Source organism: Odocoileus virginianus, unplaced genomic scaffold (assembly GCF_023699985.2).
Source record: "Odocoileus virginianus isolate 20LAN1187 ecotype Illinois unplaced genomic scaffold, Ovbor_1.2 Unplaced_Scaffold_2, whole genome shotgun sequence".
In the NCBI taxonomy this organism is placed as follows: domain Eukaryota; kingdom Metazoa; phylum Chordata; class Mammalia; order Artiodactyla; family Cervidae; genus Odocoileus; species Odocoileus virginianus.
This window is the reverse complement of record NW_027224264.1, coordinates 6,630,639-6,650,510: the sequence shown is the minus strand read 5'-3', so window position 1 is coordinate 6,650,510 and position 19,872 is coordinate 6,630,639. Positions and strand designations below refer to the sequence as shown.

General features: G+C 47.4%; 1 protein-coding gene across 2 annotated transcripts; it reads left to right on the top strand.

Moving 5' to 3' along the window:
- Positions 1–296: 296 nt before the first annotated feature.
- Positions 297–19,404, top strand: IGSF1 (immunoglobulin superfamily member 1). 2 transcript variants are annotated; one of them, XM_020889731.2, is made up of 21 exons: positions 297–364; positions 3,892–3,953; positions 6,280–6,398; positions 6,547–6,573; positions 6,980–7,264; positions 7,623–7,910; positions 9,822–10,106; positions 10,347–10,640; positions 11,097–11,375; positions 11,691–11,811; positions 13,650–13,720; positions 13,817–13,849; positions 14,230–14,520; positions 14,820–15,098; positions 15,712–15,999; positions 16,755–17,042; positions 17,230–17,517; positions 17,712–17,999; positions 18,120–18,398; positions 18,697–18,820; positions 18,983–19,404. In XM_020889731.2, the coding sequence occupies exons 3-21, from the start codon at positions 6,329–6,331 to the stop codon at positions 19,116–19,118; spliced, it is 4,014 nt and encodes a 1,337-aa protein (XP_020745390.1). In that variant the 5' UTR covers positions 297–364; positions 3,892–3,953; positions 6,280–6,328; the 3' UTR covers positions 19,119–19,404. The 2 variants fall into 2 exon arrangements, with proteins under 2 accessions (XP_020745390.1, XP_020745389.1); XM_020889730.2 differs by having other exon boundaries at positions 13,802–13,849.
- The last annotated feature ends 468 nt before the right edge of the window (positions 19,405–19,872 follow it).

Below are 19,872 nucleotides of genomic sequence, written 5' to 3'. Positions count from 1 at the left end.
AAACGACTCCATTTTAGGATAGCACCGCCATTTTGAGTAAAACCCCCTCCCGAGGAGAGAAAGAAACTCAACGAGCCAATCAGGGGAGGACAGGAAAGTCCCTCCCCCCTTACTCTAACCCACCAATCAGTAGCTAACAAGACATCCTTAGTTGAAGAATTAACCAATCCCCTTAAGCTTCCCTTCCCGCTTCCCCTGCTATACAGTATAAAAAAGATTCGCCGCTTTCACTCGGGGCTCCTTCGCCGTTGTGTGAAGAGAGTCCCTGCTCGAGCTTGTAATAAAGTTCCTCACTGTAAAGTTCCTCACTGCATTTGCATCGATCCGCGGCTCCTGTGGTGTTTGGTGGGATTCCGCGATCCGGGTACAACATTGTTTCATTCTCTTTTATGGTTGAGTAACATTCCATTGTGTATATATACCATATCTTCTTTATCCATTCATCTGTTGATGGACATTTAGGTTGCTTCCATGTCTTGGCTATTATAAATAGTGCTTCAATGAACATTGGGGTGCATGTATCTTTTTTTAATTAAAATTTCCTGCAGATATGAGCCCAGAAGTGGGATTGCAGGATTATATGTCAACTTTATTTTAAATTAAAAAAATTTTTTTTTACCTTTATCATTCCAAGCTTCCAAAGCAGAGGTAGCATTGTAGTGTTTAAGAAAATTTTGCAATATATACAAATATTGAATCATGTTGTATACCTGAAACTAATATAATGTTGTTTATCAATTATGTGTGCATGCATGTATGCTAAGTCGTGTCAGTCATGTCTGACTCTTTGTGATCTTATGGACTGTAGCCTGACAGGCTCCACTGTCCATGGATTCTCCAGGCAAGAATACTGGAGTGGGTTGCCATGCCAGGGGATCTTTATGACCCAGGTGTCAAACCTGCATCTCTTGGGTCTCCTGCATTAACAGGTGGGGTCTTTGCCACTAGCGCCACCTGGAAAACCCTTATCAATTATACCTCATTTTTATAAAAGAATGAAGGAACTGAGAAGTTGTTCAGTTACTTTGCATAAAAGAATTTTGAATTATTTTCTAAATAAAATCCCTTTTAACAGATATATTAAAATCAATAAAGTAAGCAATTTTTAAAAATGGAGAAAGAAATGGCAGTCTACTCCAGTATCCTTGCCTGGAGAATCCCCATGGATGGAGGAGCCTGGCAGGCTGCAGTCTATGGGGTCACAAAAGAGTGGGACATGACTGAGTGACTCAACAACAACAACAACAACGAAAAACATGGAACCATGCAATTGTATATACAGATTACCTGGATGTGAATTCTAGCTCTTCCAGTTGCTGGCTGTGTTGGCCTTGGGCAATTTGTTAATGGATCTGTGTTTCAGCTTCTTCATCTGTAAAATGGGACTGATAGCACTAACTAATCCCTAGTGTTGAGATTGAGATAAAATGAGTTCATATTTATAAGACACTTGTACCTGATACATTCACAGTGATTTCTTTCTCTTTTGGGGGATGTGCTGGGTCATTGTTACTGCGTGGGCTTTTCTCTAGTTGCGTCGAGGAGGGGCTCCTCTCCTGTCGCAGTGAACATGCTCCTCTTGTGGCACATGGGCTCTAGAGCGCGCAGGCTTCAGTAGTTGCGGTTCCCAGGCTCCAGAGCACAGGCTCATTGTGGTGCAGGAGCTCAGTAGCTCCATGGCATGTGGGATTTGCCCAGATCAAGGATGGAACCTGTGTCTCCTGTATCTCAGCATTGGCAGGCTGATTCTTTACCACTGAGCGACCAGGGGAACCCTATCATAGTGATTTCTAGACAAATCTTTCAAAAATAGACATGAATATTTCCACCCTGACAGATAACGAAATGAAAAATGAAATGTTAGTCACTCAGTCATGTCCGACTCTTTGTGATCCCATGGACTGCAGCTCACCAGGCTCCTCTGTCCATGGAATTCTCCAGACAAGAACACTGAAGTGGGTGGCCTCCTTCTCTATTCCCACCGCCCTGGTTTAGCCACACAGTAGGTGGCTCAGTGGTAAAGAATCTGCTTGCCAATGCAGGAGATGCAGGTTCAATCCCTGGGTTGGGAAGATCCCCTGGAGAAGGAAATGGCAACCCACTCCAGTATTCTTGCCTGGGAAATCCCATGGACAGAGGAGCCTGGTGGGCTACAGTTCATGGGGGTTGCAAAAGAGTTGGACACGACTTAGCGACTAAACAACAACAGTAAATGGCTTGCTGTTCTCCATGCCTTACTTGCTGGACGTTCCTGTTGCAACCCTCTGATTCCCATGGCACCTCCTTCCTTGACTGTCTTCTACTTGTTCTCTATCACTGTTTACCCTCAGCCTACAAACTCCTTAAGGGCAGAAATTGCTATTCTTTCTGTATTGTCAGCATCTGGAACAATGCCTGGCACAAAGAAAATACTCAACAAAAATGTGTTGAATTAATGGATGGTTGACTGCTGTGTCCTAGTCAGTATGTAGCAGTTTACGGGGGGGCGGGGGCTCCATTCAGTCCTACCCAAAAGTCTGTGTGATATTAAGTACAATTATTATCCCTATTTTACAAATAAGAAAATGAAGGCCTAGAGAGGTTAGATAACTTGTCCCCAAAATACCTATTTATATTGATATGGCTATTCTATTCTTTTTTTTTCCGGCTATTCTATTCTAATCAATACTTAATAATGGTATGTAGGAACAGAGGATGGCCAGAAGCCACAACTGATATCCCCTGAAGATATGACATTCAGTTTTCCTATTAAAACAGATGTTGCTTTATTTTTATGTAGTTGGTTCTCAAATTACAGTATTTTTTCTTTAGGTAAGTTTTAATCTTCTATGAATGTAAAACTTGTACAAAGAAAACCGTGTCATTTTCTTACAACAATCCATTGATCTCTGAAATCTCTACTTTAATCCCAGCATATAGTATATGTCAGGAGCTTTGGTTAGCGCCTTATTCACACATCATCATTTGAAAAGGTTGTTGATGATCAATTAAATTTATGAATTGTCTGCATCACTGAAATCCTCTTTCTCTGGGGCATTCATGGACAGCTGTACAGATTAATAGTAGTATTATTAGTGGTAGTAGACGGGGCAAGAGCAGCACCTACACTGTAGCAGGCCTACTGTGCTGCAAGCTTTACCTGCACTCTCCCACCCAAGCCCTGTGAAGTAACTGCTTTTGTTTGATTTTGCAGATGGGGAAACTGAGACTCAGAAAGTGTAACACATTTTCTTGAGGTCACTCAGCTCTTGAATAGCAGAACCAGACTGAAACCCAAATTTGTATTAATATGTTTCGCCTGGGCTTTTATCCCGTGCTGGACTTCGAAGGCTGTCCAAGTCACTCAATCCTCTCTGAGATTGTTTCCTCCTCTGTAAAATTGAGGGAAGTAGCAAGCACATCTTTTAGGGGCTGCTATGAAGATTAGAAATAATAGATGCCCAAGGCCGCAGAGGCACATAGTAGGCACTTAAGCCTTGGTGGCGGTGTTTACGCTTCAGTGGGGGTGTGAAAGGAAGATCTGAGATCCCTTTAAAGGCATTGGGGAGCTGGAGAGAAGGGATCGACAGCTTTGCCCGACTTCAGAGCTGGCCTTCTCCTCTCCTGAATACAATGACCCAATGAAACTCAGCGATTAGCGAGGGGGTAGGGGCCTGAATCGGGCTCCGGCAACCTCTGCAGGGAATGGAGAGAGAGGCGGGAGCTGGGGAGGGGCGTGGAAATCCCGGCCGCCGGAGGACTGCAGGTGTTAGAGAGTTGGTCTAGGTGGACTCCCAGAGCCGGGCGGAGGGAGGGGAGGAGGTCGGAGCGGCTGGGAGGGCGGGGGAGAGAGGGAGGCGGGGCCCCGAGACTGAGAGGCTGTCCTTAGACCGCTCTTCTCTCGCCGGGCAGTTTGCAGCATCAGGAGGAGCTCACTGGAGAATCTCCAACAGCGGAGCGGGCCTTCAACTACCGTAAGTACCTGCAAATGCGCGCACAGTCCAGTGGCTGAAGATTAAATACTGCCCATCAGATCCTAAACAAAACCCCGAAATAATTTCCCTGAAGTAATTAATTGCTGTAAACTTAAGGCTCCCAAGTCTTTCCTCCCCTCACCCCCTCAGCGCTCCTTTTCGCCTTCCCTCCCCGGCTCCCAGCCATGCCTCGCTGAGAATCTCTGGGCACTCAGATATCTTCCCTTTTCCTTCGCAGTCTTCCCTCAAAACCTCTAGCGGAACACGTACCCGGCATCCCGCCGAGCCCAAACCCTTTGATTCCTGGAACCCTCAAAGCCTTGCAGGGGGCGAGCCATTAGACATTTCGGGTCTTTCACCCTCAAAAGCACTGCGGCGCTGCCTAAGGGTGTGTGAAGTGCTTGGGGTGGAGTAGAAGGGGAGGGAGAAAAGGCTAGACTGCCGAAGATGGGGGTGGGGGAGTGTTGGGGTGAGGGGGTAGTGTGAAAGGTCAAAAATGGGCGTGGCCAATTAACCCGAAGCCCTCAACTCCTTCCCTCGTTCCCTGGACAGAAGATTCCTTTTGGCTGGATATAAACGGTAGAGTTTCCTCAGGAGGTGGAGGAGGGGTCAGCCACGCTGAGAAGCCCAGCTTCCCTTATTCCCCTCAAGCCCCCAGGAAGTGAAACCCTGGTTTAGGGGTCCACCTGGCAGGACTGGAATCTCAGTTGGCCTTCCTGGGTGGAATCCCAGTTAAAGCTTTCCCTTGGCAGTAAAACCTGAAGTCCCCCCCCCCCCCCCCCCCCCAGTAAACTGGCCCAAAGCCTCAGGGGAACAAAGCAACAGGGTGTCACCAAGACTGGGCCCGGGCCTGGGAGTCTGTGGGAGCTAAGATGGAAATAGCATCTTTAGGGTCCTATGCCAGGTTAATGTCCCCTTTGGGAAGAAAAATAGCCAGTTTTAAAGAAATATTCACTATGTGCCTAGCACTGTTCCAGTATTATCTCAGATTCAACACAACAAGGCTAGCTAGATATTAGATAAGAAAAGTTCAAAAAAGGTAATTTGAGCATCCTTCGATGCAAAGTAAGAAATGCAAAGGGAAACTGTTCTTCCTTGGATCTCTGACTGTCCACCTGCTCCCTACAGCCCAGATGTTTGAATCTTCCCCCTTTTTCCTGCTCCTTCATCCCTCCTAGTCCTGGAGCAAATTAGAAGCTTTGATATCAGGATCAGTTTGGGGAAGCAAAAGCACCCGTTTCTGCTCTGGGAGCTGCCTTTATCCCACTCTTTTGAAATAGAATTAAACAGCTAGGGTCAGACACAACCTCAGACCCTAAGTAGAGAGGTGATAGAAGAGAGTCATCCTGAGTTTGTGTGATGAGCATACATCTTTCTTTGGCCAAAGGATACTCTGGGCCCAGGGTGGGTAGGGTAGGAGAGACAGAAAAGCATAAGGGGTCTACTTATGGACATGTAGAGCCTGTGGTCAATAGTGATTTTCAAGAAAATAAGAAAGCCTCCCTGAACTCAAATATTTTTGCCACATTCCCTGAAATTCTTTTTTTTTTCCTTAGGGGCAGTGAACAAAAATGTTTATAAGTTTCGGGGCGCCAATGAATCATTTACATTTTATATAAATTAGTTCAAGTAATTTGATTCTCCAATACCTACTTGAAATGGAGGTTTTGAGCTTTGGACAGGAGATACGAAATAATAATGAAAATAATACTAAATCTGAAGCATTCTACAGAAGGGAAAGCCTGGATGGGATGAGACAGTAGAAGTGAGGGAGGGTGAGAAAGGGGGCGAGGGCTACCTCTGAAAGTTTAATTTCTGGTTTTAGAGCATAGGCATTGGAGTTCAACATGGATCTGAATTTTGGCTCTGATATTTAATATCTTTTGACTTTGGGCAAATTATATCTCTTGCATAAGCCTCAGTTTCCTAGCCAGCAAAATGGGGATGTAGGACTCTTCCTTTGTTAGGTTGTTGGAGGACTCTGACAAAAAATATACATATGAGTAAAGAATCCGGAAAAGTTGACTCTACACCTCCCATCCCCCTCATGCCTTAGGGTTTCTGCTGGCCTGGATTAGGTACACTCTGGGCCTCTCATACCCTGGGGACAAACACATTTCAATAAATCTGATATGGTAGATATACCAGCAAAGACCTTGAGTGGAAGAAGGGGGAAGTGGGGAAAGGGGACAAAGAGAACAAGTAGCTGGTAACCTTGCATGCCTGTGGGGGAGTGGAAGGTAGGTGTTCAGGTGCAATTTAGTGATCCAAACTAAACTTTCAGGAGAAGGAGCAGTCCCCTGAGTAAAAATGCTTCTGCTTTTAGATCTCACCGCCTTCTGAGGGGCAAAGCCCTTTAAGACTCAGGAGGCTCCATGACCCTCGGCAGGCCAGGGGAAGGGGCCACCATGCTGCGGACGTTCACTCTCTTACTCTTTTGTGCTGGTGAGTACAAGGAAGGCATGGCGGGGCAAGTGACCCTGTCATAGGCACCCCTGTGAGTGGGCCCCTTGGGGAGGGAATGGAGAATACTGAGGTTTGAGGGTGATTGGGACAACAAGGGACTCTCCTTTACCATAATCTCTCTTTTCAGGACTGAGTCTGGGTGTGACACCAATGGGTAAGTGAGTCCTGCCACATCAACTACCTTCCTTCCTGAAGGCTGCAAGACATTGCCCCTCCATGGCCCCGGACATAACTGCCTTGAGATGCCAAGGGCAGTTTCCAGACTCAGCTTGTTAGGAATCAGGACCGGTCACTTCATGACTTGGTTTCCCACAAAATAGTAAAGACTTTGTCTTTTGCACTTTGTTCTCCAACTCACTTGAATTCCTTAAAACAATGTCCTACGGTCCCTATCCCACCCTCCCCCCCCCCCATAAAAGCACACAACCCTGTCCCAAAGGAAAGACAAAAGGAGGAATGGGGAGGGTTGGGGCTAATTTAAAGGGGACATTGCAGGGGGCATGTTATGGGAGGGAGAGGATTGGAACCGCTGACATCTTTGTTTTCTTTGGAAATGACAGCAGTGATGCCATCTCAACCGGAGCTATGGATAGAGTCCAACTACCCCCAGGCCCCTTGGGAGAACATCACACTCTGGTGCAAAAGCCCCTCTCAGATTTCAAGCAAGTTCTTGTTGCTGAAGGATAAGACACAGATGACCTGGATCCGCCCTTCCCGAAAGACCTTCCAAGTTTCATTCCCCATCGGTGCCCTTACTCAGGCAAATACAGGTCTTTACAGGTGCTGCTACTGGAAGGAGACAGGCTGGTCAGAGCCCAGTAAAGTTTTAGAGTTGGAGGCACCAGGTAAGAAGACAGAGAGAGATAATCAAGAATAAACTCCAACTCCTAGGACTCAAACTTGCCTTCCCAGAGCAGGGTTTGTTTAATTCATTCATTTGCCTCAAGCGCTTGCATGTATAATACAGATATTCCACAGTTGATAAATAAGTGTGTCATCTCTATAGGTAATGCAGAGTGAGGCTGCAGACTCTGGAATGGATCTAGAGGGCAAGCTCCTCAACCTAGGGGATACTCTAGATGGGGAAAGAGGGGTGACAAATAAGGATCACACCAGGAAGACTCGTTTAAGTAGAGCTCTCTGCACTCCCTGAGCTGCACTACCCTTGCTCTACCTGAATTCTAGTTCATTCTCTCCTTCTAGGCCAGCTGCCCAAGCCCATCTTCTGGATCCAGACTGAGACCTCCCCTCTTCCTGGATGTAATGTTAACATACTCTGCCATGGCTGGCTGCAGGATTTGGTATTCATGCTGTTCAAAGAGGGATATGCGGAACCCGTGGATTACCAAGTCCCAACTGGGAGAGTGGCCATATTCTCCATTGCCAACATGACACCTGAGAGTGAAGGGGTTTACATCTGCCGCACTCATATCCAGATGCTCCCTACCCTGTGGTCAGAGCCCAGCAACCCCCTGAAGCTGATTGTGGCAGGTGGGTGTGGCTATGGCTGCTGGGGTCTGATGATCATTGTCCCCGGGATCATGGTTGGATGAGCCAGGGTTTCTGATATGACTTTCCTTGCCCAGTTCTCTGCAAGGCCCATGAGCTAGAGTCATTTGATATTTTACTGAGATGCAAATGAGAATCACACATGCTAGGAGGCAGCTGTCTGGGAGCCAATCACTTGGCTAGTGAGTGAGTCCAGCCAAATGTCCAGCAGCTTCAGCTCATCACAGCTTTGTTGTTCTCTATTTGTTGAAAATCATGTGTTCATTCATTCATTCAGCTAATGTTTATTGAGCACTTAATATGTGCCAGGCACTGCCACTGCAGTCATGGAAACTGATTTTTTTTATTTAAATGTATTTTTATTCTATTTGTGATTTTTATTTTTAAGTGTGGAAAACAGAGTGAATTGCTTGTGCTGGCAATAAAAAGAAACAAAAAATGACAAGGAAAGTGATAGTTCATATTTCAGAAATGGTTTTATAAATGAATTTAGTCTTGTATATACAGATCCAGTAAGGCAGTACCAAGCTTTAAACACAGTAGAAGGTTCTTTCAAACGCCTAATGTTAGACACACACCCCACCCCCAACTCCTCCACCCCATAGCCCAGATGCTTCTAGACAGAATTGGCCACACTTGCTTTAGTTCCTTCATCAAGTTAAATAGGCTTGGGGAAAGCTGTGGTGCTACAGAAAATACCCTGGACTTAGAAGTTTTAATCCTAGTTTCTAGTTCCACCTCTGACACCACCTCCCTGTGTGATATTGAGCAAGTTACTTCAACTCTGTGTTTCGGTTTCCCCCACTCTAAAATGGGATAACAGTATCTACCTGATCCACTGTATGATGCCTCTCTCTGCCTCAGTTTTCTCATTTGCAAAATTGGTATAATCGTAATACCTACCTCACAGGGTTGTTGTGAGGATTTGCCTAACATAATATGTGTACAGTGCCTGGCATATAAGTTCTCAATAAATGGTAGATACTAATTTTATTAGTATAGCTTTTTATTGAGGATCAAAGAACAAAAGCCTGTCTGTTTGAACTGCGTGTTATGGATGCTTGTTGTACGAATGTCCTTCTGGTATAGATGCCACTAACACACACTTCTGCAGTTACCTGTTCGCAGGTGTCCCCCACTAGGCCCTGAGCACTTAGCGAACAGGGACTGTGTCTGTCTCCTTTACCTGTATACCCCTAGACCTCCATGATGCCTGAGGTGTCCTAAATGTTTAATGAACCTATGATAGAGCTGATCCTTCCAATGATGGGTGGGTGGGCCTACCTGGGATTGGGGTGGGTAAGAAGGAGTGCTTTGGGAGTGAGGTTTACCTTCTGTTTTGTAGTTTAATCTCTTTGGAGAAACAATACATGAAAATGAGGGTGTGGCCCCATTAACAAATGTTTCTTTGGTTTGCAGACTTACTGGCCAATCCCGACTTACTGGCCTCTTTCAGTCTCCTCTGGGAAGTAGGGTTTTCTGTGAACTGAATGTGTTCAAAAGCCATCCTTAATACTGCAGTAACATTCATGCTTTATGAAGAAGGAATCAAAGTAATTTTCAGAAGTTTGGTTTCTTGGGTGATTGGAAGAACTACATTTGGCATTTCAGAGGCCTAAAGATACAGGGAATTACAATGTAGACACTCCACTGAGACATACCCCTATACATAGTTAGAGCTCAGTGCAGTGATAGAGTCTGGTGAGAGGGAAGTAGTGGAAGTGAACTTCCCCTTGGTTACCTTCTAGAAGAGGCAGAGATTCAGGGAAGAGTGAGAGAGCAGAAGGTAAACTTCAGCTACCACTTGCTTTCTAAAGAAAGTAGGAAAATAAAACCAGAATGTGATGAGGAAGAATCACCCTACTTCTAACTCAGGGTCTCTTCGCTTTTTAGGACTCTATCCCAAACCAACTCTGACAGCCTACCCTGGGCCCATCATGGCACCGGGAGAAAGCCTTAATTTCAGGTGCCAAGGGCCAATCTATGGAATGACCTTTGCATTAATAAGGCTTGAAGACTTGGAGAAGTCCTTTTACCTCAAGAGGCCAATAAAAAATGAGGCATATTTCTTCTTCCGGGCATTGAAAATCCACGATGCTGGCCATTACCTCTGTTTTTACTATGATGGATCATACAGGGGTTCACTCCTCAGTGATATCCTGAAAATCTGGGTAACTGGTAAGAGAGGGGGGTACTTTGGGACCTATGTTGGGGGTAAGGGTGTTCGGCTCTCTTTGGGCCCACTGGAAAGCTTCATCATGCAGTCAGGGTTAATGGTGGGGGAAGGAGCAGAATTTGTATAACTGGGCTTAGGGTGGGATTTGCCAAGGGTGGACTGGAGGAAAAGGAAAAGAATCTTAACTAGTGGGAGGGGTAAGTCAGACTTATTAGCCTTTGATATTTTGGGTCTCATCCTAGACACTTTCCCCAAGACCTGGCTACTTGCTCAGCCCAGTCCTGTGGTCCAAATGGGTCAGAATGTGAGTCTGTGGTGTCGAGGGCCAGTGGATGGAGTGGGGCTTGCACTCTATAAGAAAGGAGAAGACAAACCACTTCAACTCTTGGATACCACCAGTATCTATGATGACACGTCATTCTTCCTCAACAATGTGACCTCTAGTGATGCTGGCATCTATAGCTGCCACTATCTCCTCTCCTGGAAGACCTCCATCAGAATGACATCACACAACACTGTGGAGCTTGTGGTTGTAGGCAAGTGCTAACAACTATTCTTTATTTTGATCTTCATTCCAGTGTTATTAGAAGGAGCTAGTGTCCCTGTACCCTTTTGGATTTACGAGCCAAAGAAAACCAGACTAGGAGGGTGGTTTTCTCCAAAACTTTAGGGAACTTCTCTCCCAGTATTGTTACTCAAACCTTACCTCTAGGCATGGACAAGCCCCGATGGGACTCCTCGAAAACTTAGTTTCCTTAAGACCCAGGGAAACCTACAGGTATTGTTAAGTTTCTGATTGAAGGTAGGAGCCTAGACGTCTTTAGAGGATCAAGTAATGGGCCAAGGAATTCTGATGCACAAATTTTGAAGCCACTGATCTAGTAGAGCGGAAAAAAAGAGAAGCCCAAATAAGGAGATGAGAAACATTTGTTGAGAGGAGGCAATGAGTTCAAAGTCACTTGTTCTAACTCTGGTCTCTGGATTGGTTGCAGATAAGCCCCCCAAACCCTCCCTGTCAGCCTGGCCCAGCACCGTGTTCAAGCTAGGAAAAGCCATCACCCTTCAGTGCCGAGTACCTCATCCAGTTCTTGAATTTTGTCTGGAATGGGAAGAAAGAGCAACATCCCAAAAATTCTCAGTGGATGGAGACTTCATCATCAGTAATGTTGAAGGGAAAGGCGCAGGGACCTACAGTTGCAGCTATCGCATAGAGGCACACCCTAACATCTGGTCACATCGCAGTGAGCCTCTGAAGCTGATGGGGCCAGCAGGTGAGAGGAAAACTTCATAGAGGTTCCCGCACCATGACTTTGGCCATGATACCCCTGGGATCCCAGAGCAATGCCCAGCAGGATATGGAAAGGGTAGTCGGGGGCTGGTTTGGGCATCTTTCTCCTGGGGTAGTCTCACAATCACTCAAAGGCAGTGAGCACGATACTTTCAGGGGTCCCTTTCTTCATGTAAAAGGTCACTTTTGCTTCAACTTCCCTTTACCTGCAGTAACCAGATTCCCCTTTCCCCCATGAATGTGTTTATCTGTCCCTGTCCCCATCAAGGTCCCTGTTTCTGGTCTTCTCTGGTCACAGGCTTTCTCACCTGGAATCACGTTCTGAATGAAACCATCAGGTTGTTTCTAGTCATTCAGCTTGTGGCCTTGCTGTTCGTAGTGCTGTGGATAAGGTGGAAGTGTCGGAGACTCAGAATCAGGTAACTGTCTTATCCCAATGCCCTGCTCCTAAATCTAGCTGAGTTTAGGCTCCCCAGAGGTTCAGGAATGGGGTGTGCTCCAGTTGAGACAAGCCCCATGGGCACACCCTTTGTATCCTCCACCTTCAGGGATGAAGATACAAGGCTTTCTCATTCTAGCCATTTCTCTTTCATTTCATGGAGGGGTCAGCTCCCCTACCAGAGGGTAGAGAAATGTGTATTTCTCAGAGGCTTGAAGAAGTCCTCAGAACCTCATTCACTGATCCCCCCGAGGAGGGTACCCAAATCTCCCTCCCAAGCCGCCTTGCCTCTCACAGATGATTGATGTCTTCCACATTAACTTCATCTGAACTTTTTTTGTAAGAAGCGACACTGTCCTGTCTCTCAGGATGTTATCCAACTCCCATCCCAACTATTCATTCTTACCTCAGCTCTCAAGGGCCAGCAAGCCATGTAGTGCATCCTTGCTGCTATGGAAGCCAGTGTCTCTGCCACTCGGCCCCCAACCACTGTCCAGAGCCTTCTGAGAATAGAGCCTTAGCCTGGGTGGGCAACTGATGAGAGAATGGATTGGGTCAGAGAATCAGACTGCTTCCCCTGATCCATAAAGTGTCAAGTCAAACAGGTTCTCCTGCTGTTTACTTTTATAATTTTGTGTCTCCTGGGTCATCCCCTTCTCTCCCTTATCCCTATATCCTTGTGCTCAGGCTATTCTGCCCAAAAATGAGAAATGACAGCTCCTAGCTTGGTGGGGGCTTCTGCTCCTGAATGCCACTTTCCCCCACTCTCTGATCCTGGCTGTACCCCTCCCCCACCATGAGCAGAGGCCTTTGTGTGCCTGGGAGTATTCAATACACAATGGATGATGACTATGATTGTGTGTGTCTGTGTTCTCCTCTGAGATCTGAGGGACAGAGTGCTTGGGTAATGGGAAGGGAGCCACCTAAACCTTCTGCAAAACCACTACCCCTTTTGAGCTTTCCCAACATTTCAGTGGGGGTCTGGTTCACAGAATCTGTTCTGAGTTCCACATACACTGTGGTAGCCTTCAAGCCAGGCATTAGAAAAAAATGTAGCTTCAAGTGCCCCCCACCCCAGCCCAGGACCACTGCATCAAAGAATGAGTTCAGAAACCAGATATCGGAGAAGACAGTTTGAAAAGCATGTTGTCCTGACCAGGAAGGAAGGTCAGTGTTTTCTAAGTCAAAATTGTCAGGTAGATTTTGGCTTAATATAAGCTAAATCTATAGGATCTGAATCTACAGGACCTGAAGCTGCTGCACATTTCTAGTCATGATCGGGGTGGGGGTAGGGAGATCCCACTGTTGCTGCCTAGGTAACCCTTCCACAACAAAGGCGGGTGAGGCAGGTCGGTTGGAGGACCAATAGTGCCATAATAAACACTGCTTCCAAACTTAAACTTGATGACTGAGAAACACCCAAGATTTCTCCCTCTGGCCCCACACCCATCACCCAGAGCTTCCGATCACACTGAGCTCCAGGGGTTCTGAGAGCTGGAGTTACAAAGGTATTTTCACATCTGACATCTCAATTCCAGCAACGGCCTAATCAGGGGCCTTGGGGAGCTGACATTTGATATTGTCTGGGGAGGGGGGAGGGGCGGGGGCCCGTGGGTCATGAAAGAGCAAGAGGTCTGTAGGTGGTGAGGCCCTCAAAGAGAAAAGTCATCAATGTCAGAAAAGATGATATCCCATTATTCTGGCCATATCCAATCCCTATTGGGTGGTAAGTAAGCCAATGACATAAATTGCCGCCCCTTCTCTCCGCCCTCCCCCTAATCCCAGCAACTCCTCTCATCTCTTTTCTGGTCTTGCTAGAGAAGCCTGGTTGCTGGGAACAGCTCAAGGGGTCACCATGCTGTTCATACTCACAGCTCTTCTCTGCTCTGGTGAGTACAAGGGGGTGGGGAAGGGGCCTGGGCAGAAGGCCGGGGTGAAGTCCCGTGGGGGAGGGGGCAAAGCCCTGGCAGCAATTTCTTTTGCAGGACTGTGCACTGGGGTATTGACAGAAGAGACTGGTGAGTTTTTCCTGCTCCAGACTGGGACATTCCTCCCTGGAGATCCGAAATAACTACAGTGTCAGTGTCAGTGGCCAGGGAGTGACTGGTTGGGAGGGAAGGGCAGCCAGGAAGGGGCACTTTGCTGAAGCTGCTGGCAAAATTCAGCCTCCAACTCCGCTTTTCTGCCTGCAAAATTTCCCCCAAGCTTTTGCATTTTTCTGAGGCTCAGCTGAGACATCAGCGTCTTCTTTCCCCAGCACCTGCAGAAGGGAGGAAAGAGTTTGGATTGGGGTTGAAAGGGGAGGTGGGCAGTGTGATCTGGGGAGGGGGATTCAAGGGCAAGGAAAGGGGGAGGGGCAGGGGAGGGAGGATGGCTTCATTAACTCTGCTGTTCCTAGAAATAATCATGCCAACCCCTAAGCCTGAGCTGTGGGCAGAGACCAACTTCCCTCTGGCCCCGTGGAAGAACTTAACCCTCTGGTGCAGAAGCCCTTCTGGTTCAACTAAGGAGTTTGTGTTGCTGAAAGACGGCACCGGGTGGATCGCAACTCGCCCGGCCTCAGAGCAGGTCCGGGCTGCCTTCCCCCTTGGAGCCCTGACCCAGGCTCACACCGGGAGTTACCACTGCCATTCCTGGGAGGAGATGGCTGTGTCTGAGCCCAGTGAGGCACTTGAGCTGGTGGGGACAGGTAAGAAGAGGCCGCGGGTCCTCTCGGCATGATCCCTGGTGCCCCGGGACCCCAGCACTGCTCCGAGGCATGGGGAAATGCTCAGAGATCCAGAGCCCAAGGGACTTCTGCTGCCTGTGGGAGAGGAGGGGACTGAGATGGGGGAGGGGGTGGGGAAGAGAGTTGAGAGGAGACTGACAGGATGAGCCAAAGGCCCGGCCCGGATGGATCTCTGTTTTGCTGACCGAGTGACTCCGCTCGTGTCCCGTCTGGGCACCTCCTAACTTCGGACTCCTTGTCTTCCCTGTTTTGTTTTCCAGATATCCTCCCCAAGCCTGTCATTTCTGCTTCCCCCCCAATTCGGGGTCAGGAACTGCAAATCCGCTGCAAAGGATGGCTGGCAGGCATGGGGTTTGCTCTGTACAAGGAGGGAATGCAGGACCCCGTCCAGCGACTTGATGCCGTTGGGAGAGAAGGCTTCTTTACAATCCGGAGAATGGAGGATAAAGACGAAGGCAATTATAGCTGCCGAACTCACACTGAAAAGCGCCCCTTCAAGTGGTCCGAGCCTAGTGAGCCCCTGGAGCTTGTCATAAAAGGTAGAGCTGAAAGGGGTGTGTGAGGGAGGAGGGGGGAAGCAAAGCTCCAGGTCAGACGCTCCTTTCCCCACAGCGAACTTTGCTGTTGGTCCTAGGAGCCTGTGTCCAATCTTAGAGCCAGGCAGGCGTGGCGCTGGGAGTGCCAGGGCCTCTGGCTGCACGATATTAATAGCCATAATCGTTATTAATAGCTGGGGTTTGTGGAGGGTGATTTAATTTTTCTAATTATTTTCATATCAATTATCTCATTTAGCTATAGAGCAAATAGTCAAAGGAGGTGGATCAGGTACCATTTCCCCTTCTTGTCCCAATGGGCAAACTGAGGCTCAGGGAATCAGCAGAGCCCCAGTGACTACCCAGTCTTTTAGCTAGCTTCCATTGCTCAGTCTGCTGACAGTGAGGAGTAGGCTTGAGGAGGTGAGGGGTGGGGTGAGGGGGGTCCCTGTGAAAATTCTATCTGCAAAGTGGTTTTGCCTGGATTTTTAAATGCACCTTTTTCTGAATGAAATACTACAGGAAGCCAAGCTGCTTTCTGGAACCAATATTTGCTATATCATCTAGCTTGCTTTCTATTGATTTGGTTTTGGTTATGTTTGGTTTTTTTGCCTTCTAGAAATGTACCCCAAGCCCTTCTTTGAGACATGGACCAGTCCTGTGGTCACTCCTGGTTCCCGGGTGACTTTCAATTGCTCCACCCCCCACCAGCACATGAGCTTTATTCTTTACAAAGATGGAAGTGAAGTAGCATCCAGTGACAGGTCTTGGGCAAGTCTGGGAGCCAGTGCAGCGCACTTTCTGATCATTTCGGTGGGCATTGGTGATGGAGGGAATTACAGCTGCCGCTATTACGACTTTGCAATCTGGTCGGAGCCCAGTGACCTCGTGGAACTCGTGGTGACAGGTCAGGACTGGGGAAATGCAGGCAGAGGTGGTACTGTCCCTGGGACAATGGGCAGGAGGGATGTCAGTGAGAGAGGAAGAGGTGCCCTTTCTAAAAGTCACCAAGAATGTGCTCAGGACAGTACCTGGATGTGGTAAACAGTCCATATAAGGCAGATGCTTATATTATCATCACTATATGGGAAGTTGAAAAGAAGGAGGAAAATAATCCACTTCTGGGGAAAGAAATGAGGCAGATGGGGATGTTTCACATGTTGCCTTATTTCTGAAGTCTTTTTGCAGCTTGGCCTTGAGCTTTAGGCCCAAGGTCCACTTTTTCTTTAGCTGGGCTACCAGATATTGGTGGGCTGGATGGCCCTCAGAGAAAGGGCAAAGACCCTGAAGTGTCAACTGCATATTATGCAGCCATTACAAATGATAGTTTTCAAAGGCTGTTTAACATCATAGGAAAATGTTTACAATATAAAGTGAAAAATACTAAACTACACCACTGTGTATACAGTAAGCCCAATGATACACTTATAGCTAAAATGACATGGGCATGTACAAAAATAAATGGGAAGTAATACAGAAACATGTACAAAAAATGGCCATCTTTGAGTGATAGAATTTTACTGTCTTCATTAGTTTTTTTCCTATATTTTCTAGTTTTCTACAATAAGCATATATCATTTCTTATAATAACACTAAAAAAACAAAACAATGCTCAGTATGTTTGAGGCAGGATTTTCTCATGTGTGTTCTCTTTAATTTCAGAATTCTACCCCAAACCCACTCTCCTGGCACAGCCAGGTCCCGTGGTTCTTCCTGGGAAGAATGTGACCCTGCGTTGCCAAGGGGCTTTCCAGGGCATGAGGTTTGCCCTCCTGCAGGAGGGAATCCCGGGTCCCTTACAGTTCCGGAGTGCCTCGGGGAACTCGGCTGACTTCCTCCTCCATACTGTTGGACCAGAGGACTCTGGGAACTACAGCTGTGTCTACTATGAGACCACTATGTCAAACAGGGGATCATATCTCAGCAAGCCTCTTATGATCTGGGTGACTGGTAAGGACAGACAAGACATGGGACTGGGACAGAAGCAGCTGGAGTAGGGGTAAGGGAGGGTAATCCCCCTTGGAAGGCTAGGCTAGGACATGGAGGGGAACGGTTGTGTCTGGAAGGAGAAAGATAAAGGGTGAATTCAGTGATCAGTTTGCATACTCACCACTTTCCATCTTTGGTCTCTTCCTAGACACATTCCCCAAGCCACGGTTGTTTGCTGAGCCCAGTTCTGTGGTTCCCGTGGGGCAGAATGTTACTCTCTGGTGCCAAGGGCCAGTACATGGAGTAGGGTACATTCTCCACAAAGAAGTAGAAGCCACTTCAGTGCAGCTCTGGGGATCCACCAGTAATGATGGGGCCTTCCCCATCACCAACGTATCTGGTGCTAGCATAGGTCGTTACAGCTGCTGCTACCACCCTGACTGGACCAGCCTCATCAAGATACAGCCTAGCAACACCCTGGAACTCATAGTCACAGGTAAGGGGAAGATGCTCTGGAGTGGGCAGGGGAGTATAGAAAAGAGGGAATTGGGCTGGCAGATGGTTCACGGGAAATGGTTTTCCAAGAACTCAAGGAGAGGCAGGCAGTAACTCTTCTCTTTATTGAGACTTCAGGGGTGATGCCCTGGTCAGTGGCCACCTCTCTATGAACCAAGAGTTCATTTCTTCTAGGTTTGCTCCCCAAACCCAGCCTATTAGCCCAACCTGGTCCCATGGTGGCCCCTGGAGAAAACATGACTCTTCAATGTCAGGGGGAACTGGCAGACTCAACATTTGTCCTGTTGAAGAAGGGTATTCAAGAGCCTTTAAAGCAACAGAGGCCAAGCGGGTACAGGGCTGACTTCTGGATGCCAGCAATGAGCAGTGAAGATTCTGGGATGTACAGCTGTGTGTATTATTTGGATTCTGCTCCCCTTGCAGCTTCTAGTCACAGTGACTCCCTGGAGATCTGGGTGACTGGTAAGGTCTTGGGGATTTCAGTAAGACTCTAGCTTTTGTAGTTTTTTTAGTAGTTATCCCTAAGTTGGTAAAGGGCTGGGTTCGAGGCCATTTCTAACTCTGTATCTTGGTTGGTTGCAGACAAGCCCCCTAAACCCTCCTTATCAGCCTCGCCCAGCACTGTGTTCAGGCTCGGGAAGGACATCACCCTTCAGTGCAGAGGGCCCCTGCCAGGCGTGGAATTTGTCCTGGAACATGATGGAGAAGAAGCACCTCAACAGTTCTCAGAGGATGGAGACTTTGTCATCAATAATGTAGAAGGAAAGGGCATTGGAAACTATAGCTGCAGCTACCGTCTGCAGGCCTACCCCGACATCTGGTCAGAGCCTAGTGATACTCTGGAGCTGGTGGGGGCAGCAGGTGAGATGATAATCCCTCCATGATTTTGGCCTGACACACCTGGGACCCCGGAGACAGTCTCCATGGAGGCAGGTCACACATGGAAGGGGAGGGGTTTAGAGTCAGAGACCTCAAGTGTGGTCATTTTTCTCCTAGGGATGGTAAGGAGGTGGAACCTCAGATTCACTCAAAGATAGTGACAAGGATACTTTCCCAAGTGAACCCCAGTGGAGGCCAGATGAAGGGGCAGCAAGAGAGCAAGGGGAACACATGTGCACTAAACTCTCTGGCATTGGTTTCTGCTCTTTTATCATCACAGGGCCTGCTGCTCAGGAGTGCACTGTCGGGAACATTGCCCGAAGTACCCTGATCGTGGTGGTGGTTGTAGCTTTGGGGGTGGTGCTAGCCATAGAGTGGAAGAAGTGGCCTCGACTCCGAACCAGGTAATTGCCTCATGTCAGCCTCCTGCTATGAACCCAGGGCTTCTGTGAAAACAATGATCCAAATGCTCCTCTAGCATCTGAGCCCCATAACTCAGCCTTTTTTCAAGTTGATGGCTCTGTATTCTCTCTTAGTCCTGTTTTTTTTTTTCTTTCTCTACACAGGGGCTCAGAGACAGATGGAAGAGACCAGACCATAGCCCTGGAAGAGTGTAATCAAGAAGGAGATCTGGGCACCAACACCAACTCTCCCTCATCAGTCTCTCAGGGCACTTCAGTAGAGCAGCCAGTCCCAATATAATCATCTCCTACTTTACAAGAGCTTTCCTCTCCTCTTTTTTTATCTTCAGAGACCTTCAAATCTGACTGGTTCCCCCCCGGAGTCCACACCACCTACTGTTCCTTGGCCACTAATCACCCGAGATGGGTCAAGGGGATTTTAGGAACTGAGAGCTCTACCAGGGTGAGAGGTTTCCTGAAGAGAGATTTCCCACTCCTGTAATTCCTCACTGTACTGATTTACTGGTGCATGAAAACCTATTAAAAATGTATTCTTCTGAATAAAAAGAGTATTCACTATTTAACTGCAAAAACTATGGCAGAGGTTTTCCATTGGTTTGTTATTTAAGATCTAGCAAAAAATGGTGTATTGGAGCTGACCCCCATGGCACAGTAAGAGAGCAGGGGGCTGCTAGCACAGAGAAATGAGCTCAAGGATAGGGTCAGGGAGGAGGGAATGCTCCAACATGTCCAATTTGGTTTCAGACATGGTTACTGAACAGAATGTCCTGTCGTCCCTTCATTCTCCATTTCATTACTGAATGAATGAATGGCAATATTCTCTCCAAGTTGAGCCTGAGGAGGGCAAACACTTCAGTTACCTACTTTCACTGTGGAACTTCTAGGTCTGTAGTACATCTGCTTTCAAACATTAGGATTAATCCACTGCAGAACTTGGAAATTGGGGAAGTGTGCTTTGTGAGCCTTTCCCACCAATCACAGGTGTACATTAACTCACTCTCAAATGTAAATGATTGATAAAAATGGAATACTTT

Excerpts from the sequence above, each read along its gene's own strand:
- IGSF1 (XM_020889730.2), top strand. The coding sequence starts at position 6,329 with ATGACCCTCGGCAGGCCAGGGGAAGGGGCCACCATGCTGCGGACGTTC. Across the intron at positions 6,399-6,546 it reads TCTCTTACTCTTTTGTGCTG|GACTGAGTCTGGGTGTGACA; the intron begins GTGAGTACAAGG and ends CTCTCTTTTCAG. Across the intron at positions 15,099-15,711 it reads CCTGGAGCTTGTCATAAAAG|AAATGTACCCCAAGCCCTTC; the intron begins GTAGAGCTGAAA and ends TTTGCCTTCTAG.